The sequence below is a fragment of the Pelophylax lessonae genome (assembly GCF_965119305.1).
Source record: "Pelophylax lessonae genome assembly, chromosome: 1".
Classification (NCBI taxonomy): domain Eukaryota; kingdom Metazoa; phylum Chordata; class Amphibia; order Anura; family Ranidae; genus Pelophylax; species Pelophylax lessonae.
In genome coordinates, this window is record NC_138768.1 from 49807786 (window position 1) to 49831189 (window position 23404).

Sequence of the window (23404 nt, forward strand, 5' to 3'; positions counted from 1 at the left end):
CAACAAGAGTACAGTAAGAACTACTACTGGTCCCCAAGCAGCACATAGCAAAGAGAGAACAGCATCAGGTGGAGCATGTCAGAGAAGACTGCAGCCAAGTATCCCAAATCTTGTGATATTTAGCAGGGCAACCCCTATTAACATAGATAAGTTTCTTATATGGCAGAGTGGCATTTACTTCGGCAATCCAGGTGGCTAGTGTAGGGGGTGAGGATTGCATCCAGCTGTGCGCCAACAGCTTCCGGGCACTAAACAAGGTATCATGCAGAAATATCAATGAGCTCTTGTTAACCTCCAGATCTGGGAATAAACCCAAAAGACATTGCCGAGGATCCAGTGAGACCGGAGAACCCATCTGGTCGTGCAAAAAGCGAACCACCTGTTGCCAAAAACAGTTGGCACGAGGGCACTGCCAGATCAGGTGCTTAAAGGTACCAGCGGATAGGGAACATTTGGGACAGTCCGGGCTGCGGGAAGGGTCAAACTTGCCATTCGCACAGGAGTAAGATATGCCCTATGCAGAATATAGGTTTGTGTTAGCCGGTCAGACATCTTAGGAGACACCAGCTTACCCACCTCCAGAACCTCACTCCAGTCCTCATCATCTAACTCGCCAGCACACTCCTCCCAGACAGGCTTAAGGGAATAAGCCAGCTTTGTAGCAGATGGGGTAAGCAGCATGTCATAGAATGGCGAGATCAGTTGCTTAGGTTCATCCCCCCGCAGGACCGACAGGACATCTAACGGTTTCAATTGGGGGTACGTACCATCAAATTGTGCACGCAGGGCATGGCGCAGTTGAAGGAACCGTAAAAACATGGAGTTTGGCAGTCGAAATTCAGCCTTCAACTGATCAAACAGTTTAAAACGGCTATCACGGATAACATGAGAAAGCTGATAGATGCCATGCTGTATCCAAATCCGCGGGTCCGGAACTATTCGGAGCTCTCTGAGATGTCCATTAAACCACAGGGGGGTGTCTTCGTGAAGGGGAGAACAGCCCAATTTTCGCCCAGTTTCGCTACTGCCAGGTCCCAAATCCGCTTGTTGTGAAACGCATACGTGAGCCTTCCAGGGCTACCAACCGTGCCCCGAAGACCGCGCAGGATATCGCAAAAGGGATTGGGGGAATTGGCCGGAGGACCCCGCACAGACCAAGGACTCATAGCGATGTCTGTCCAACTTATCAAAATAAAAGAAATGGGATAGCTGTGCCGCTATATAGTACAAGCAGAGATCAGGAACCGCTAGGCCGCCGAGTTTGGTAGGACATTTCAGGGCCCTCCAGGACAACTTGTGCCCAGAGGAGCCCCAAACAAAGGACTTCAGAATAGACTGCAGGATGCGGAAATACTTCAACTGGATGTAAACTGGCGAGTGCCAGAGAACATACAATATCTTGGGTAGCAAGATCATTTTTTTCATCAAGCCAATACAACCCATAACTCCTAACGGCAACGTAGACCAAACCTGAGTCTTGCTCTTAGTCAGTGCAACCAGGGGCTCAACGTACAAAGGTACAAAGTCCGACAGGTCTCGAGAAACATGAATCCCTAAATATAGTAGAGCTAACTCTTTGTAGAGGCATAGAGGCTTGTTCCCGCGGGGGGGGGGGGGGGTCAATGGGAAGGATCTGAGACTTATCCCAATTGATTTTCAACCCAGAGAAGGTCCCAAAGCTCTCGATAAGGCAGAGGGCAGTAGTGAGGGAAGGCCCAGAGTCAGCGAGGTACAGAATCATATCGTCGGCCTATAAGCCAACATTTTCCTCCAGGGATCCAGACGACAGACCAGTGACACCAGGGTGGTCTCTCAGAGCCATTGCCAGTGGTTCTACCGCCAAGGCATATAGCGGGGGGGGGGAATGGGGCACCCCTGGCGCATCCCACTAGAAAGGGGGAAGGCGACAGAGGTCCACCCATTCGCCACCACCCGCGCACTCGGGGAGGTATACAGTATAGAAAGCCACTTGATAAAGTTTGGGCCAAAGCAGCAAAGGCATTGCCACAGGTAGGGCCATTCGAATGAATCGAACGCCTTGGCAGCATCTAATGAAACCACCACCCTGGTGCCAATCTGTGAGTGAGAAGCCTGAATGTTCATATGTAACCGTCTGGTATTGAACGCAGTATTCTTCGCAGGCATAAACCCCGTCTGTTCCGCATGCACTAACGAGAGAATCACCTTGTTCAAACGCAGGGCCAAAATTTTGGCTAGGATTTTAACATCCGTCTGTAATAAGGGTATTGGTCTGTAGGAACACGGCTGACTGGGGTCTTTACCCAGTTTAGGAATAAGCACAATAAGCGCCTCCTTCATGGAATCAGGCAGGGTATTGGCCTCGAAAGCCGCCTAATACAATTTGAGAAGCCTGGGGACCAACGTCTCAGAAAACGTTTGATAAAACTCAATCGGGAGACCATCTGATCCAGGGGCCTTAGACCGTGCAAAGAGAGACAGTGCAGTCGCAATCTCGTCTTCTGTGATAGGTGCCTCAAAAGCCCTAAGCTGCGTGTCTGTCAGGGTAGGGAAAGTAAACTGATCAAGAAACTAAGCAAGCTCCTGAGTGGAGTACCTCGACCCAGTCGCGTAGACTTCACTAAAAAAAGGTAACGAATTCAGCCGCTACAGCAGCCGGCTCCGTCACAAAGCCCCCCGAAGGGGAAAGCAAGGAGATCACGACCGGTGGTCTAGAGTCAAGGTGAGCTAAGTATGCCAATAACCGACCAGGGCGTTCACCCTGCTTGAATAGTCGCTGTCTAGCAAAAAACATACAACGTTTAGCCCTCTCAAAGCTTAGTTGTTCAGTCACCCGAGATTGTAATTTAAGATCAGCCAAGCCAGCAGGGGAAGGGACCTCCACATATCAAGCCTCCAACTCCCGAAGCCGGGCCAGGGCCTGAGCGTAGGACAATTCAGAAGTGCGCTTGTGCCGATTAATATGTTCACTCAACAAGCGCCGGCAGTGTTTTTTAAACATATCCCAGACAAGTAGGGGGGAGGATGTACCCGCGTTGGAGCTTAAGTAGAATTGCCACTCGCCCGCTAGCTTAGCAAGATCCGTCAAAATAGTCAGCCAAAAAGGGTTCAATCTCCAGGTCGTGGCAGGAGTCACTACCGTCCTACTAAGGGTCGCTCAATACGGGGCATGATCAGAAAGAATACGGGGACAGAAGCTCCCCCCCCCCCCCCCCCCCGTAACCTAGGGAGGAGGTGCCGGGAAACTAAAATGAAATCAATACGAGACATGGAAGAGTGAGTGGGAGAAAAACATGAATAAGCCTTACGGGCGGGGTACAGATGTCTCCAAGTGTCCACCAGAGCAAAGTCCGTCAGGAGACGGGCAAAACGAATATCACGAGAGGGGTAGGAAATGCCCCCGGACTGTCCCAACCTATCTAGACCTGGATTCAACACATTATTGAAATCTCCTAGCCACATGGCCGGAATGGTCGGGTGTCGAGACATGAAGGCAAACCCCTCTGTGAGAGGAGCAATAGGGAGGAGGCACATACCAGGCCAGGAGCAACAGAGGGGAGTTATCAACATGAGCCTTAAGGAAGACATACCGGCCCTGAGGGTCCAATTCAACTAAGTGAACAGCAAAATTTACAGATTTAGCCACCAGAACAGAGACACCCCTGGAAGAGGTAGTGTGGGTAGAGTGAAACGCCCAGCCAACCCAGGGGCGCCGAAGCGCCCGCTGCATAGAACCAGCAGCATGGGTTTCAACCAGTGCAACAACGTCAGCACGCTGACGCTTTAAATATGAAAATACAGCAGTGCGCTTCACCCTATCCCCAAGACCGCGGACATTCCAAGTCAAAAAGATCAAGGACGCCATGCAGGGGTTAAAAACAAATCAAAAACAGACGTCTCAGGTGGCAGTGGGGGACCCCCAGAACCGGCATAGCACCAAAGGGCAGTCGTGTACCATCTATAGAAAAGGAACCGTTGGACAAGAGCAGTAGGACCAAACATGAAATAAAAAGAGGGACAGGAGGGGGGACCCTTCAGCAAAATAATAAAACCCAAAAAGCATAAAACCCATTCCCACCCGGCTCTGCACAAACCCCAACCCGTGCGAGCATATACCCTAAACAGAGCACAAAACGGTACAGGCATACAACAGGGAGTCCCCCCGCTTCTGCCCCAAGTCCCAAACTGGGGAACAGGCAGGAACCAGGGGACAACACTGAAGTCACCACAAAATGGAGACAAATAATCAAAAAAACATTGAAGAAAAATCAGAGCAGGAAAAATAAAAATGAATAATGGGGGAAGGTAATCAGAACAATTTGGGGGCAACTGATTCGCTGAGTTACGTGGAGAGATGGTAAATCCCATTCCGTAGGAACAGGATCATAGTACAAGTCAGGAAGAGCTGAGCAGACTACCCTGTAAACAGCAAGTTCGTGCGACAGTCAACAGCCCCAGAAACTAGGATATCAAACAGGAGAAGTAGAAGAGCCTCCAGGCATCAAAACAATAAGGCAAACAGCAGGCAGGCCAACTGTAGAAGGGGGGCTCTGCAGGTAAACACAGTACACAGACAGGATAGTTGAGAACCCCTTCAATCCCACATCAGTGGCAAAGGACGGTCAAAAGTCCTAAACATCCATCCAGTGGAAGAATCTTCAGGCAGCCGCCACATTGTGGCGGTCAAGCCAGTCCATGGCCAGGGCAGGATCCTCAAAGAATTGAACACGGTCATCCACCTCCACCCTAAGACGAGCAGGATACAACATGGCGTATTTCAAATGTAAAGTCCTCATGCGGCGCTTAACTTCTTGAAAGCGGGCCCGCTGACGCTGAACTTCATTTGAAAAGTCCGGGAAGACAGCTACATGACCACTCTGATAGGGGATATTAACCTTTTTTCTGGAGAGACAAAGGATTTTATCTCTGTCCCGGAAATTAAGAAATTTAGCGAAGAACGTGCGGGCCGGGGCTCCGGGGGGGGGGGCGGGGGGCGCGCCGGGATAATAGACACCAGATCTCTCTATAAAGAGGACCTGTCAAAGCCCATTCTATCACAAGGAATGTTGTTAATCCCTTGTGATAGCAATAAAGTTGTTGGGGAAAAAATAAAGATACTGTGTTTAAAAAAAAAATTAAATAAAATACATTTACAATTTATTCATTTTTCTTAATTTGCCCCCCATTCCTCCATGCTCACACACAAGGGGGATCACGTGTGTTGGTCCCACATGCATATGTAAACGATGATGGCACCTGGCTTGAGGTATCGCTGCAAACTTCAGAGTAACCTCCTGTTTACCTGTCCTGGCTACCTGTAAAGGCTTTAATAGCATTGTTTATGGAGACTTGGGTACCGTAGTTTGGGACCAATCCATGGGCGTATGCAATTTTAAAGAATGCCATGTTTGGTATCTATTTACTCGGCGTAACATCATATACTCGGTGTAACATCATCTTTAGTATTTTCCTGAAAAGTTGGGTATTATATTGTGCTTTTGAGCGTTAAAATGAATTTAAATGTATTTAAAAAAAAAAAACCCGCTGCTCAAATTTTATGTGGCATAAAAAGTTACTACACCCACCATATTATTCTTTAGGGCTTCTGCTTAAAAATGTATAATGTTTGTAGGTTCTAATTAGTTTTCTAGCATGTTTTTTTTTACGTGTAGTAGAGAAATGTCAGAATCAGGCCGTACTGGAAGTGGTTAAATCATCATTCAGCTCTAGTTTGGAGAGGTTAAGCACATATTTTAATAGCAGTGCTGTCATGTTAAAGATAAATTCCAAGTATGGTTTATGTTAACATAGTCTGGCTTGGTTCCGCCTCTCTACTGTCCAATTAATGGTGCCTGCGCTGTGCGGCCGATCTACCGGTGTTCAGAATGCATCATAACAGCCTCTCAGTATGGCACCTGGAAGCTAGTGGGGATCACTGCAGAAGTGGTGTCTACGTCAGTGACTTCCAGCTTCTAGGGGCATCAACCAGGTATGATATCTACATAGGTATATACATAGGTCCACTATCCATACCTGGAATCCTTTAAACAAGCTGCTAGCAGGCGTCAGTAAGCTTTAGGAATACTTGAAGCTTGTTGAAAGCCTGCTAGCTTCTTGTTAATGCCTCATGCACACAAGCGCCTGGGGCCATATAACAGAATGTTTGGGCATATTGCTCTGCTCAGGAACCACGGGTGCCGTGTACAGTTTTGAGCGTTGGTATTATTTGTTCCACTGTTGTGTTGTAAATTATATATATCGATTATATCATGTAATTCTACATAGACATGATAATGTATTTTACTTGCAGATACTAAAGAACATCACCTGGTACTCTGAACGTGTACTTACTGAGATCTCTCTGGGCAGTCTACTCATCTTAGTAGTAATCCGAACCATTCAGTATAACATGACCCGCACCAGGGTGAGTATGTTAAAGAAGAACTCCAGGAATAATATATTTTTAAAATGTACATTTTGTTCTACAGTCTGCAGCAGGCTCAATAAGTGTGGGGAAACTTGAATGTTGTTTTTATTTTTTTTATAACTCCATCTGCACAATCATGGTAGCAGAATAAAAGAAGGTAGCGAACTACAGAATTATAAAAACACTTAAAAAATGCTTACAGTAAATCTGTGCTTTACTTAAATAGGCTAAAGCAACAGGTTCACTTTAATGCATACCTCAACAATTAGCATGCATAACCTTGCTTTCTCTTCACTGATATCACATGCTGCTTCCTACCTGCAAGTATCCAGTATTTCCTTTGGCTCCCAGCAGTAAATTGAGCCACCTGGGTACGGAAGAAAGGTAAATGTATGCTGTGAAGGTGAGCAAATAAGCAAAGCTCTTGCTTTGTCCTGTGAATCAAATCATTAAAATCTTTTATCATGTTAATGTAATTTCAAGGACTCGTTCACATGGCTGTGGTGCAACAAATATCAGCGTCAGTGCTGGGTCACATTAAATCAGTGCCCAGGGGGAAGTTGTAAAACTATTTCCCCTCATCAGATAGAGACCCGCACCAACCCCACCAACCATTGGGGAAGGGGATGGGAACAGAAGTGGCAAGTGCCATTGGGACGGTACTCACCGTCACTGGGAATGAAAGACAGACACTATTATGTGGGGCCCTTGGAGTAATGTTACTTTGGATTCAAGTCTCTGTCTCCCCAAGACAGTAAGACTCATAGCAGATGCTAATATTATCAGCTCAACCACCTGTCTTCCACACATTGTTGAATATGCTGATTTACTCACCTGTTATCTACTATGGGTTCTGTGTTTACATTTATGATAATTTGTATCTTAATTCATGAGCTCGAGGACAGTAGTCTGCTAGTTAATTGGCTCAGATTGATTGAATCACTGTCATCTATTAGTTACTAGTGGAAAAATAGTATACTGTTTGTGTTGGTTGTTCTTTAGATACCTAGTTCAGGTTAATTATATTTCTGTATACAATTTCATCTTCATAGGATAATGTGATCAGGCACCTGACCTGGTGGGGTAATATGATCAGGAGGGGGATGTCCCTGTGCTGTATATATTCTGTGTGAGACTGTTCAATAAAGGAGTTGGTTCCAGAACTTATACAAGCTAAGTTGTCGGCTAGCTTTGTATGAGGTCGGCTAGAATATCTGATACCTATGTTCAAGACTGGAGGAAGCGGTATACTAACGGAAGTCCACAAAAACAGTGTGGGTCGTGGTTCCGTTATAGCCGTAATCTTTGTAATGTTTGTGGCATGCAATTAAATATCCCCCCCCCCCCCGCACCCCCTCCACAACTACAGAGCTCTTCCACCCACTACTTACCCACTTCTCAGTGCAGGAAAAGCGGCTGCCAGGAGGCTGAACTGTCATGCCCTGAAGACTTGCTGGTACTCCTAAACATAGAAGCCGGCACAAGCTAGCTTCTGTTTTTACCAAAATTGACAGCCCTGAGCACAGGACTAGTTCTGGAGGTGCCGGGCGCCGTAGATGTTTCTCTGTTCGCACGTTAATATGTGGTTACATGTAATTAGGGACAGGTGAGCGGCCTAGATGAAAACTGTCTGCATCCAGGTCCATTCATCTGTCCCTACTTGCACGAAACCATGTCTGATAACACGCCATCGATCCACTGCCACAGTGGTACTCTGATACTTGCCTTAAAGTTGTAAATCTTTTTAAAACTGCATCTTTTGTTCAAATAATACCTGCTGATCCTTCTATAAAAAAATCTTGTTCATAAACTTCCTGTTAAATGTCCCAAAAGTGCTCCTGGATGTCACCATGTCACATGGACACTGGTGGAGACTATAGGCAGCTGTACAGACCTACGTTACTCAGGTATGGTTCACCAATGTCATCCTCACCATTCCAGTGCAGAGCATTGATGTCCAGGTGCTGATGGAGCAAATTCACATAGACAGGAAGTGGCTGAAAGAAGCTAGTGGAGATTAGCAGTGCTGAGATGCAAAATAAGATGGGGGGGGGGGGGGGGGAACAATATTTAAAAAAAATAGATGTTTAAAATGTGAACCAGTTAGGGTGTGGATCTACTTAAAGGCAATCTGTGAGTAAGCTATACAGGTAAAATGCTTAATCACATAGAAATTAGGTTTCTTTTTTTAAAGGGATATTTTCTGTTCAGTTTCACATATTTTGAGTAGTTATATCTGCATTTTCCTCAAGGAACAATTTGATGCAGCCATTACAATTAACAACATTATTCTTCCTTTTTTTTTTTTTTTTTGCTGTGGTTTTAAATTTTGAGATTTGTAAATCATTCACTAAAGTAACTCTGCTTAAGGCCGCTGTATGGACACTAATCAATGTTTTAAAAAAATAAATGTATAGAAAGACACAACTTTTTATTGAAGTGTTACTAAACTCACAACAGTAAAATCGGTCTATATATGCAGTAAAGCATGCTCGTTATACTCACTGTGGCACCAAAGGGGTTAATCTTCCGCATCGTGTAAAAAGTCTGTTTGATCCTGTCCTCTCTGATCCTCCCCTCCTTCCACTGACTCCTAAAAATGTCCTGATAAGAGTCTATGGAGTCAGGCTGCACATGCTCAGTTTGGTAAGTATTGCTGGAGAGGTTTTTTTTTTTTAGTGTTTTTTTTTTTCCGGGAGGGTGCATGTGATCAGCACAGAACCAATCGGCGCTGCCCAGAGGGTCAGGGGTCTTGCAGTCTCATAGTTCTGTGAGAAAACTCCTCCTACACGCTTTAACCAGTGCTTGGCTGGACACTGATAGAGGTCACAAGACTGCTATATACTGCTATTGAGAAAGGGTATTTAGTCGTTTATATTTACTAAAATAATTGCACCTCCATGTTCTGTGTACTGTGGGAGACCAGATATAGTGAGTGCAGGCTCCTGGGGAGACCAGATATAGTGAATGCAGGCTCCTGGGGAGACCAGATATAGTGAGTGCAGGCTCCTGGGGAGAGCAGATATAGTGAGTGCAGGCTCCTGGGGAGAGCAGTTATAGTGAATGCAGGCTCCTGGGGAGACCAGATATAGTGAATGCAGGCTCCTGGGGAGACCAGATATAGTGAGTGCAGGCTCCTGGGGAGAGCAGATATAGTGAGTGCAGGCTCCTGGGGAGACCAGATATAGTGAGTGCAGGCTCCTGGGGAGACCCGATATAGTGAATGCAGGCTCCTGGGTTTAGTAACACTTGACGTTTTAGTGTCCTGAGTAGAATCACTGTATTAATCCTAGTGATCATTGTCCCCTTAACATAAAGTGAGGTAAGTGATACAAAGAAAGGAGAATAGTACAATAAAAGCTTGTAGCTTTGTTTAACAAAAAATTCAGACCTCATTCACCCACTTGTTGACAGTTTTTGAACAATTTGGGTGAAATTTTAGGCATTTTGTCAAGGCACCCCTGAAGAACCCAGAAGGCACCCCATGGTGCCACGGCACCCCGGTTGAAAAAGGCTGCTCCAGTTCCACAGGGGGTTTACAATAGGTATACATACATTAGACCAAGCTGGACCACTCTAACTATGCAAAAAAAAAAAAAAAATCCCTGGAGTTGCACATGAATACACAGAAATTTTAGAGCAAGATACATTTATATCTAAACAAAATATTAGCAAAGACTACCCACTCCCCTTAAACAGAGGCTAGCACTCCACAGCCGTTGGTGTGTTTTATGAAGAGTTGGTGATGTGGGTTTTATGCGTGTTGTTGTGCTAAATATTCCACAGTGACTAATGCGGGTTGCTCGTTTGCGAGAGGCTCGGGTTTCGGAGTTCGGGCGATGCCAGCAGTCACAGCCAACATCTCGCTGGAGTCGGTATTCGGAGTGACATCAACTTTCCGCACATATTTAATTAAAAGTAAAATCCTTAGCGCCCGATTCCAGGTTTCAGATTAAATTCCTCAAATGAAAATTAATTGTAATAGCTCGAGTTACTACGTGACTACATTACCAAATCTGTGACAAGGTCATGCCCAGTAAATTATACTCGGAGGGGTCATGTGTAGGTTCCTGGCGTTAGTAAATAAGAGTTGCGGCCTCTCTGCCTCTCATTTGTAGCATTTCCATGAACTGCGTGAAGCATCTGCGTGTCTGTGAAGGAATCTCCGAGCTAATCCTTCCAGTGGCCTCCATTCCCCTTCTTACAGCTGATGAGGAACACAAACTAAGCACTCATTAGGCATCTCCGTTCTGTTACAATGAAGAAAATTAAATGCAAAATAAAGCTTGTAAGAGCCGGTTCACATATCTGCGATGACAGACATCGCATGTGAGTCGGAGCGCACTGCTCTGCAAATCGCATGCGATGTCTGTGTGAAGCGAATTTAACCATATAGATTGTATGGCTGAATTTGCATCGCATTCCAACACCCCTAGCACAGGACCCTTTTTTGGGTCCGCACCAAAATCGGATAGCATGGGTGTTCACACCTATGCGATCCGATTCATGTCCGAACTGACAGTTCACACTGCGATATGCAAACTGATCTGGGGGTGTCGGTAACTTTGTATTGACACCCCCCCCCCCAGCGATTCGCATATGGCAGTGTGAACTGCCTGCGAGTTGAATGTAATGCAGTGGATTCGCAGGGTTCTTGCATCGCATAAGTGTGAACCGGGACTCGGAGCCAGCCCATTCAGACTAGCGCGACTTGTCAGGCGCCTTGTCAGCCTGACAAGTCGCGGTCCATTGAGTAGTACAGGACCCGTTCTAATAGGAGCGACACAAGTCACTCCGACTTAGAAAAAGGGTCCTGTACTACTTTGGGGCAACCTGGGAGCGACTTGCATAGACATTCATTATGTAAAGTCCCTGGAAGTCGCGGTGCACGCGACTTCACAGGTCGCCCCCCAAAGTCGGATCGCCTCAGTGTGAACCGGCTCTAAATCTTTATTGTTTTTGTTTTGTTTTTTGTTAAAATAACAAACCTGTTATATTTACCTGCTCTGTGTAATGGTTTTGCACAGAGCAGCCTCAATCCTCCTCCTTCCTCGGTCTCCCGCTAGTGGTCCTAGCCCCCTCCCTCTTACCAAGTGCCCCCAAAGCAAGCTGCTTGCTCTGGGGGCACTCTTGCGTGTTTGCTCTCGAGCCAGCTCTGTATATCCATAAGACATACAGAGCATGGATCTGCCCCACCCCCTACTCCCTCCTCAATGGCTCCTGCTGCTGTGTCTCAGCCAATGAGGGGAGGGAGAGCCGAGGCTCTTGTGCACAGTGTTGGATCAAAATCAGGCTCAGATAAGTATTTTGGTGGTGGGAGGAGGGGGGGGAGGTTACGGAGCAGCACATTGAAGGTTTTTTTTTTTTTGTTTTTTTTTTTTAGAATGCATGAAGATAAGAAAAACTTCCACTTTTACTAGCACTTTTTTCTACTTAAAAGCATCCTAAGTAAATGACATTTTGTTTGCGAAGTCACTCTGTGTCATAAACAGTCACTTTTTTCCTTTTATTTTAATAAAATACTTGTTTTCACCTTTTCCTTATCCTTTATTGCATCTCAGTGCTGCTGATTTCCTGCAGCTACTTTGCTGTCACTTCAGGTTTACATGCATTTAAGTGATGGCTGCATGTCCTATCTCAGGGTGACAGCAGTGGACATTGTCTGCATAGAATCCCATGTGGAAGGGTTATAACACAGGAGCACTATTGGAAGACTTTGTTGTCACTCTATACAGTAAAAGCTTGGTTTGAGAGCGCTTTGCAAGACCAGCAAATTTTTTAAATACATTTTGACTTGATATACAAGCGATGTCTTTATATACAAGTAGCGTCGTGTATAAAAAAAAAAAAAAAAAGAGGAGCCTCTAAAGTGTAGCAATATGGTTACATTTAATGAAAGTTCAATATTTAGCAACTCACATGGTTGATGATTAAAACAGGCACATCTAAGTATGCAGGCATCTGGGGTAAAGCTGTCCACATAGACCGTCCTCTGCACAGCCATCTTCATCATCCCTTCTCACTGCACTCCACGAGTGATTCAAAGCCTCGCTTTCAGATCACTCTACTGCAGGCTATTCTTCCCGGTCACGATTGCAGACTGACAGTGGTGAGAGCCGGTGGTTCAGAAAATGGTCTATGTGGGCAGCTTTACCCCAGATGCCTGCATACTTAGATGTGCCTATTTTAATCATCAACCATGTGAGTTGCTAAATGTTGAACCTTCATTAAATGTAACCCTATTGCTACACTTAGATGCACCTCTCATCTCTCTTATATTCTGTAGCTCTGCTAGATTTTGCTTCTAATCCCCTTGGGAAGGCTGCATATTGTGGATGGACATTTTATGGTTACACAACCTATCACATTGCTATAATCTTTGTATATAGACTATAAACTGAAGGACCTGTGGAACGAATCATCTGAGTTTCCATTATTTCTTATGGGGAAATTCGCTTTGATATAAGAGTGCTTTGGATTACAAGCATGTTTCCAGAACGAATTATGCTCGCAATCCAAGGTTTTACTGTAATAGGAAGTACCTTATCAAGGTCCTCTGATAGGATAAGGTATGACCATGATTGCTGCAGATTTAAAAATGTTAATTACTATTGAAATTACATTAGCCTGTTTTAGTTTGAGATTTTAGGGATGGGTTTACATATACTTTAAATGTGGTGAAAAAAAAAAAATAAATAACTCGCAGAACTCACTACATATTATGCTATCCAATTTTTTTATTGGTTCTTAAAGCAGTATTAAACCCAAAGCAAACATTTTTTATATTGCACCTTACCAGTTCTTCGATGTGATGGCTGCATTGGTTTCCTTTTTTAGGGCTCATGCACACTGAAGCTGAAACACTCAGGTTTTTGTGAGTTTGGGTGTTTTTTTTTTTTTCTTTTAAACAGCCCTTAAACTCCCCCCTTTTATCCTATGTGTCCTATGTCCATGCACACACACATGTTTTTCTAAGTTTATTAGCAGGGGAGTTCATGAGCTGTTGTCTGAACGCCCTAAAATCACGTTCAAGAGCCGTTCTTCTGACCGCAAAACAAATGTTGAATGCTGAAAAACGTGCATAAACGCTCCTATCAGGGTTTAGCGATTTTTTTTTTTTTCTTTTTTTTTTTCTTTTTTTTTTTCCTTTTTTTTTTTTACATTGCAGAGCTGAATGTAAGCTGCTGTAATTTTTTTAAAAAAGCTCATAAACGCAATTTAAAAGCACGTTTTTAAAGCAACGTTTACCTGCCAGCAATCTGACGTCCAGAAATAATTTTTTGAATGTCCCGTGTGCATGGAGCCTAAAGGCCTGTACACACTTGACGAAAATCGGACGAAATATCCTCCGATTTTTCTCTCTCTTGCTCAGCGTTCACAACCGTTTTTAGTTGACAGTGCATAAATGTTCACAAAATTTCTCGTCCGATTTTTTTTTTGACGTTTGTTCGTAGAGTGTGATGTAAGTACTTATACGTGTGACCCCCGAGGTCACGCCTTCCTTCTTGCGGATGTGACGTGGCTTTTGTTCTCGGATCATTCGTGGAACTGCGCTTCGGATTATTCAGAATCTTCAAGATTTATCATTGGTGTATAGAATGTACACACCCCTGTAGACTGAATACACATGTATTGAAACTAATGAATTGCTAATACACATGCAAAGACAATGGATATGTAAATTCTTCACAACACTGTAGTTTTCTCTATGCTGACATATATACATTGCTGTATAGAATGTACACATCCCCTGTAGACTGTATAAACATGTAATATAACTAATGAATTGCTATACACATACAAAGTCAAGTACAACGAAGATAGATACGAATTATCCATTTTAGTTTTTTTTCTGATAAACTTCCGGGTCGTCAGTAACTTCCGATCATGCGCGGTCTTTCGTAGCCGATTTTTCCCGGACGTACTGTGTACACATTAACCACTTTACATCTGCACACATTGCTGCTACTGCGGCAAAGTGGCTCGTTATCGTCCAGCGATGTAGACCTACGTCGCTGGACTCCTCCCCTTGTGGGCGGCGCGCGCGCGCCGCCGGAGGCTCGCTCCCGCTGTATTCAGTCACAGCGGGAGTCGGGCCAGGGGAGGAGCAGCGGCGATTGCCGCTGCTCTTCCCCGATCATCGGGCAATCGAGTCTGGAGATCCGCCCGCTTTTTAAACAAAGCGGTGGATCTCCTAAGTGACAGGCAGTGACAGATTGCAGGGTTCAGCATAGCTGAACATGCGGTCTGTCCCTGTGTCACTCAATCACCTCCCCCCACACATGTCAGTAAGCACCAGGCATACATTAACCCCTTGATCACCAATAAAAATTAACCCCTTCCCTGCCAGTGTCATTTTTACAGTAACAGTGCATATTTATAGCACTGATTACTGTAGTAATGTCACTGGTACCCCCAAAAGTGTCAAAAATGTCAGTCAATGGTCCGATCTGTCCGCCGCAATGTCGCAGTCCCGCAACAAAAATCGCAGATCGCCGCCATTACTCGTTAAAAAAAAAAAAACACCAGAAATCTTTTCCTTAGTTAGTAAACGCAATAACTTTTGCGCAAACCAATCAAAATACACTTATTGCGATTTTTTTTTTTTTTTTTTTTTTTTTTACCAAAAATATGTAGCAGATAACAAATTGGCCAAAAATGTAAAAACATTTTGATTTTTACATTTTTTTGGGGGGGGGAATTTCATATAAAAAAACATGAAAAATATTTTTTCAAAAGCTTTTTTTGTTTATAGCGCAAAAAGTAAAAATCGCACAGGTGATCAAATACCACCAAAAGAAAGCTCTGTGGGAAAAAAAGGACGTAAATTTTGTTTGGGTACAGTGTCGCACGACCGCGCAATTGTCAATTGAAGTTGCACAGTGCCGAATCGCAAAAAGTGGCCTGGACGTAAGACAGCAAAATCCTCCGGTGGTAAAGTGGTTAAACGAAAATTGGTCGTGCTGAGGACGGCTGAAGAAAATTGTGGTGTTTGTCCCTCCGTTTTTTTTTTTTGTTGAAAATTTCGGGATCGGCTGCTGAAAGTTGTGTACACACTAGCCAAAAATCTGACGATTTCACATCGGGCGGGAATTTTCGGCAGATTTTCTACTAGCGTGTACCCCACTTTAGGCTTTTTTTCTATTTTCATCTGATGATGAAGCCAGCAAGGCTTTTGTTTTTCACAAGCACAGGCTTTCCAGCAGAATGTATCCACTTATATGGAAGAGACAAACCATTTAACACTGGCAGGGGTGATTAAAATGATCATCTTTTATTTATTAATGTAAAACCTTTATCCCTAAAGAAAACAAACGGTTTGCTGTAAGTGTGAGCTTGAGTTTGGCTTCAATTTGTTCTAAATCTGCTACTACATTTAACAGTCCCCTCCCCCCAAACTGACAATGCTGCTGTCACCTGTACCTCCTGTCCTTATTCCTCCAGAGTTGTGTCTCACTAATACAGGAAGTGTGTTACTGGCCAGATCACCAGGTGAAAACAGAGGGAAGAAGCCAAGAAGAGAAAACGAATGCAGCCACCACAGCTAAGCTGCAGTTCAATCATTTTTTTGGTTTGGGGTTTAACCACTTAAGCCCCGGAGGATTTTCCTGCTAAAAGACCAGGGGGTATTTTGCGATTCGGCACTGCGTGACTTTAACGGACAATTGCGCGGTCGTGCGACGCTGTACCTAAACTAATTTGACGTCCTTTTTTTCCCACAAACAGCTTTCTTTTGGTGGTATTTGATCACCTGTGCGATTTTTTTGATCACGCGCTATAAACAAAAAAAAGCGACAATTTTGCAAAAATAGCAATATTTTTCACATTTTTTTATATGAAATTCCCCCAAAAAAAATTTAAAAATCAAAATTTTTTAAAATTTTTGGCCAATTTGTTTTATGCTACATATGTTTGGTAAAAAAAAAATCGCAAAAAGCGTATTTTGATTGGTTTGCGCAAAAGTTATCGCGTTTACTAACAAAGGGAAAGATTTTTGTCATTTTTGTTGTTTTTTTTTTTTAACGCGTAATGGCGGCGATCTGCGATTTTTTTTTGCGGTACTGCGACATTGCGGCGGACAGATCGGACCCTTGACTGACATTTTTGACACTTTTGGGGTTACCAGTGACATTACTACAGTAATCAGTGCTATACATATGCACTGTTACTGTAAAAATACACTGGCAGTGAAGGGGTTAACTTTATTTGGGAGGGAAGGGCTGTGTGTGTCCCTAGGGGCGTGGTTTCTACTGTGATTGGCTGTGGCTCTAGCTGTAAGGACACTGATCAACGGATCTACATACTAGATCCGAGTGATCAGTGTCTTTACAGCGAGGAGAATGACAGGCAGCTTGTTTACACAAGCTGCCTGACATTCTCCCTCTCCCCCGACGATCGCCGAGTGGCCGGCGGACATCGGGTCCGCTGGTCACACGCGCGGGGGGGTCCGTGACCGCGCGGGAGCGCGCCTCCGCGGGCGCGCGCTCGCTCCCCAGACCCTCCCAGGCTAGTGACGTTAATTAACGTCACTCTGCCTGGCAGGGGCTGACCGCCGCAGTAAATTTACTTGCGGCGGTCGGCAAGCGGTTAATGCCACTATTTTTTTTTTTGAGAACACAGGAGTCAGACTTTTTGTTGATAATGTTCAGTGAGTTGTGATGGAGGCGACACATGATCAATATGAATAATAAAGATCTGTTTTTCACTTTACAGGACAAGTACCTTCACACCAACTGCTTGGCAGCCCTGGCCAACATGTCCGCTCAGTTTCGTTCCCTCCATCAGTATGCTGCGCAGAGAATTATCAGGTAACTGAAAGAGCCAGTAAATCATTTGAAGCGGGGTTATTAATCCCTCCCCACCCACCCTGACATCTCTTTAACTGGGCTATTACGCCAGGGGGCGGGAAGGTCTGCCTAATCATGTGATCAGTGATTTTGAGGTCACGTGATTGGGAATTGGTCCTATTGGTTTCCCATCATTGGTACAGACAAAGAATTGTCATTAACAGCTCGGTCTCTGTGCAGGGAGCGCTCAGTGTGCTCGCTTTCAGCACAGGAACCTCTGTTTCCCATAGACGCATATGTGCGTCATGTGTGCATTAAAGCAGCCTTCCTTCTTTGCCACCACAGGTGTGTTACATGGGTGGAATGAGGTTAAAGAAAAATTTCACTAAACAATCGTTTACCCACGGCCACCAGACGGGTTTGAATATTATTATATCTGTGAGGGAAGCAACTTCAGTTCTCAGAAAATGTTATCACATCTTTGCTGTTAGGATGTTGCCATGCCTGTCATACCAATATGGAAGGATTCAATAAGAATCGTAGCTGCCTCACTATAATTCCCTTGCATGTTATAATTTAAGAGCAACTCCACTTGTGTTGAGAAAAAACATTCTCCTCTGGGTGATCATTGAACAGTGAAAGGATATTACCAACTTTGTTGCAGAGTATACCTACCTTTCTCAGCTCTGAAGAAGTAGCTGTGCGTTTCACCATGTCGTTTGGGTACAGATTCTGAATGGGGGGGGTTTGGTTCTTTATTATGCATGTGATTCACTTTGTGTTTGATGAGAAGTTGCAGTGTCCATATTGCTTTAGAGGTATTTACCATGAGATCCAGGTATGGTTTATAAAGCTTTGCCAAATAGTACAGAGGCTGACCGTCCCCACATCACCTCGCCTCCCCACCTCGTCCAATCAGGGAACACTGCAAAGCATTCTCAAAATGGCACCTGTGCCAAGCAGCCAACCTCCTGTGTTCAGAATACAGCATGCCTGTCACTCGGTACGGACCCAGAAGCAAGTGGAGTTAGCGGTGTGTTCTTCAGTAATATTCAGCTTCCAGGGGTAAGGTATGGTATAGTTACACTGTTCCATTCCAGACCAATGTAACTAAATATCCACACTGGGAATTCCTCTTTAATCGATGGGGACTATGTCACCAAGAAGGAAATGTCTTTTTGCAGTGATGCCTAAAATCTGATTTGTATAGTAGTGCAGATTTCTGGCAAAACCAGTGAGCCAATCGTACAAGCAGTAAATTTCATTTTTGGACCATTGGTGTACAGAACACCTCCAGGTCGCCCTATCGTGAGTGTTACATATCTGTAGTTACTCAGAGAATAGATAAAATGTTTTGCTAGATGATTGTCACAGCTTTTATTATTAGATTAGTATATAGTAGTATATTATTTTTTCAAAGTCTAATTGGAATGCTTCTTTAAAAGGACATGTTGCCAGTAGCAATGAGTTCCCCTGCACACTTCAAATTAGGAGTCTCCAAAGTTGCAGTACGAGATTCACTTTGTATATTTTACAAATATTCGCAGACTAAAAAAAAAAAAAAAATCAGTTTTCTAAATGAATTAATAAATTATTAATATTTAAATGAGTAAATATGGATTGCCTGGAGCTTTTTTGTAATTGGCTTGATATGATTCGGAACAGAGAAAGAACATCAGTAAAATACATCAAAGAATTAACAAACTCAAACCAATAATTAAAATCAAGCAAAAATAAAGTCTGTACCTCCCCTTTCAGAGTCCCCTTTACATCACAGCCCCCATCAGAATCCCCCTTACATGTGAATATCTAAAAACTGCACTTGGTGCTAAAAAATTACCAAACACCAAATTTGCACAGCGGCACTCAAAAAGCATGAAAAATACAAATGCTCGAAATCATTAAACTAATATAGTTGCGCTGTGTATACTAATCCAGCATTATGCTAACAAATAAATATGTGAATCAATCAAGTGCTTTTCCTTAAATACAAAAAGTAATTTCTCTAGCGCTCATCGACAGACGTAGTCCTCGGTGATACACCACCTTCGGGTTATGTTACCTCCGCAGGAGCAGGACTAGACAGGAAATTAAAAAGCTCTGGCCACACCCTAGGGGCAGTCCCAGAGGGTATATCCTCTCTCTCTCTGCCTCAGCAAATCAGTTATTTTCTGTCTAGTTAGGAGTAAGGACCTAGACACCTTGCTGGGATCTTAGGTCCTGGCAAAGATTTTTTTCTTAAAAAGATTTTTTTAGACAGCTTTTTTCTCCAGTGTTCCTGTGAGATCTTCAAGCAAGAAAGCTGAACTGGGCGACGGGCTGGATGTTGGGATCCGGTGGTCACCCCAGTTCAGCCTACGAGCGCGTGCAGGCCATAGCTCCGCGCTGGGTCGGCCGCGACAAAGTCCCATTAAAGGACTGTCCACGCGAGTTAAACGTCTCGCCGAAACGCCAAAGACCATGAGTCACGGCGTCCGTATCGGTCGACAGCCCTCCCGCCCCGGTGGAGAGGGGTACTGTCAGGAGTTGGTGCCCGCCTGGTTCCGGTATGGTGAGTAGTATGTTCCCCCTTTTTCCCTGACGGGTTTTGTGGTGAACGCGGGCCCCTCTCTGTATGGTAAGATAGAGTCCTTTCTATCCTATAACATGTCACAAATCCTCCTACTTTGAGTGTGATTTATGTGTGCAAAGCCAGGAGGCTTGGCTTGGGAGCTAACAATCTATTGTATACATATTTTAAAGATGTAATCTGTGGCATTCTGGGAATCTTATGGGTTAAGTATAAGCTACCTACCAGTCAGAAGCCACGGACATGTAGACTGCCTTCCAAATCAGATCTCCAGCTAATAGCAGGCCTCCCGAACGGCCACGCGGTCCGCCAGGGCCGGTACCGCCAACCACGCCATATCCCCATGCAGAGAGAGTGTTGTGTGCCCTGCAGCACACCGCTATTCAGTTTAGGCCGCCGCCATTTTTTTTTGCTGGATCGCACGAGCCGCCATTTTGGCGTAGCCTCGTGTCTCCAGCATGGGGGCGGCCATGTTTGAGGTGATCCTACACCTCGTGGAGCTTGGGGGAGGCGCCGGAAGGCGTGCAGAGGGGCGGAGCCGCCTCCTTTCTTCCTGGGCAGCCTGCCAAGAGACTTCCTGTTTGTCAAGACAGCGCTGTAAGCTGTTGCAGTTTAACTCTGAGCATCAAGTGGTGAGCCTGGGGGTCTATCTCTCTCTCTCTCGATCGATAGGGATCCCTAAGCAGGTAACACTAAGGGGCTTTTTGTGGCGCTGGGGGTCAGAAAAGAAAAAAAAAAAAAAAAAAAAAATTTTTTCTTTACTTTTGAATTATATTATCCAGGAAGTAACTGGAGTTATTATGGACCCTGCCACACATATTCCCCCACCTGTTTCCCTCGAGGGGGCCTCGGGACCCGCCGGTGCACAGAGTATAGAGTCATTTACAGCAATTTTGGAGTCTATGGTGGCTCGGGTGGAGGCGGCCTGTCAGGGACGGGGGTCTAGGAAGCGACCCCCGCCTACCCCTATACCATCTGACACCTCTGACTCAGATTCAAAGATGGTCACGGCAGTTGCAGGTTCCTCTGCAAGGGCTGTTATCCCAGGTAAAGCCCCCTCAGACAGTGAGGAGGACGCTTCTTCTCTTGCTATAATTCAGGAAGAAGCATTGGTGGACGCACTAGTTGTGGCAGTGCAAGAAACCTTAAAACTTGAGGCTTTACCGGCAGAGGCAACTGAAACAGAGAGGCCTTTTGGGACTAATAAGCCCATCAAGACGGCGAAGGCTTTTCCTGTACCTAAATGTTTTGGTAATCAGATTAAAGGAGAATGGGAGCATTCTAAACGTACCTTTACTATTTCCAAGCGTATTGCTAGACGCTATCCGTTTGAGGAATCCATCATTAAGAAATGGACGGTACCACCAGTCGTGGATCCGCCTATTTCCAGGCTGAATAAAGCCACGGTTATTCCAGTGGAGGACACTTCGTCCTTTAAGGATCCGGTGGATCGAAAGATAGAAGCAGAGTCCCGCACTATCTTTTCTCTGATAGGGTCAGCATTTAGACCAGTAATCGTTATTGGTCTAGTTTCCCAGACACTTACGGAATGGGCGAAAATGGTACGCCAAGATCTTAGGGGAAAAGATATTCCCCAGGAGACATCTGATTTGATGGAACAGATCATACTAGGGCTACGGTTTATCTGTGACGCAGCCTTGGACACTACTCCCCTATTAGGGCATGCATCTAAGTTAGCAGTGATCCTCAGACGTGTGCTGTGGTTAAAATGCTGGTCAGCTGACCTAGGTTCCAAAAAGACCTTGACTAATCTCCCCTTTCAGGGGAATCGTCTATTTGGAGCCAACCTAGATGAAATCATTAAGGATGCCACTGGGGGCAAGAGCACTTTTTTGCCACAGGCTGCAAAAGCTAAGGGACCTCGCAACAAGCGAGGACCTTTCTTTACCGCCCATAAAGGGCGCCCGGCTGGTACTAGCGGGAAAGGCAAGACTCCTCCAGGAGGGTTCAAGAAGGGGACCAACCCAGCCAAACCCGAAGTAAAGGAGTACACAGCCTGAAGGTGCGCCCCCACCCGGTTTCAGGGTGGGGGGACGTTTTCACCGGTATTCAGGACATTAGATCGAGCATCAACCACTACTACCGGTGCGATTCTTCCCTTCCAACATTTAAGTACCACAGGAAGCGGTAGTTACCGTTCCCTGAAAAGATCTTTTCTTTTACCTTTTCCTAAGATTAGTCCCGATACCTCACAGGAATCGGATCTGGTTGACCAGATAGGCCAAGTAGCCTCTAGTCGGGTGACTTCGGTCCCTGAGGTTCAACCAGAAAAGATCACCCTTCCTGATAGCAATCAGGTATCTGATAAATGTGTGGGAACAGAAAACGACCAGACTTTCTCGGATGGTCGGGGCCAGATACCTCTAGGGACGCCTGGTTCAGATCCAATCAGCGCCAGTGGTCCTAGAAATTCTAGGCTGGCCTCCTCAAGCCGGCCTGGCCGACTTGGACATGTTAGTCGCAGACGTTCCGTGGGAACTTCGTCTCAGGGAGTGTCTGTGGTCTCAAGGACCAATTTACCTTCGTGCTTTACAGTCGCTGGTTTTAATGGCCTGGCCATTGAGACCCAAGTACTGAAGGACAGAGGTTTGTCTACTTCAGTCATTCCTACCCTCATTAAAGCAAGGAAAGCGACTTCCAGCAAAGTCTATTATCACACATGGAAGACTTATATTGCGTGGTGCGAATCTTTAGGATTTCCTCCACGTACCTATTCGGTGACTCGAATATTGGCCTTTTTGCAACAAGGGGTTGAGCAGAAGCTAGCCTTGAGCACCATCAAGGGTCAAGTTTCAGCATTAGCAATCTTCTTTCAGAAGCCTTTAGCTACCAAATCCTTGGTGCGGAATTTCATCCAGGGGGTGCGGCACCTGGCTCCTCCAGTCCGCGCGCCCTTACTGCCCTGGGATCTTAATTTGGTTTTGTCGGTTCTACAGAAACCTCCCTTTGAAAACATCAGGGAGATTCCCTTGCTTACTCTATCCCAGAAGGTGGCCTTCTTGGTGGCTATTACTTCTGCTCGCAGGGTGTCAAGAACTGGCTGCATTATCATGCCAGTCACCATACCTAGTGATTCATAGGGATAAGGTAGTACTTCATCCTAAGCCATCTTTTCTTCCCAAGGTGGTTTCAGATTTTCATCTGAATGAAGATATTGTACTACCTTCCTTGTGTCCTCAGCCCAAGCATCATTGGGAACATGCGTTGCATTCCTTAGATGTGGTTCGGGCAATCAAGGTATACCTGAAAGCTACGGAATCATTCCGTAAGACGGATTCACTTTTTGTGATCACGGATGGCCCCAGAAAGGGTTTGCCTGCATCTGCCGCGACCATTGCCAAATGGATTAGACAAACGGTGGTACAGGCTTATTCTATTAAGGGTCAGAGTCCTCCGTTCCCTGTTAGGGCGCACTCCACTCGAGCGCTCAGTACTTCCTGGGCCTTTCGCCATCAGGCGTCAGTGGTCCAGGTATGTAAGGCGGCCACCTGGTCGTCGGTACATACCTTTACAAAATTCTATAAAATTGATGTGACGGCATCGGCGGATGCCTCATTTGGCCGCAAGGTTTTGCAGGCCGCAATTTGAGGAGACCGGTGGTCTACCTCGAGGGTTTTTTTC

At 45.1% G+C, this 23404-nt stretch overlaps 1 protein-coding gene across 2 annotated transcripts in view; it reads left to right on the forward strand.

Annotated features, from left to right (window-relative positions):
- The window catches only part of DYM (dymeclin), a 678939-nt gene that overhangs the window by 311083 nt on the left and 344452 nt on the right, over positions 1-23404 (forward strand). For both annotated transcript variants that reach the window (XM_082254562.1, XM_082254563.1), the window contains exons 12-13: positions 6290-6403; positions 17120-17214. In XM_082254562.1, coding sequence (XP_082110688.1) covers positions 6290-6403; positions 17120-17214 — 209 coding nt within the window. The remainder of the gene's footprint in view (positions 1-6289; positions 6404-17119; positions 17215-23404) is intronic.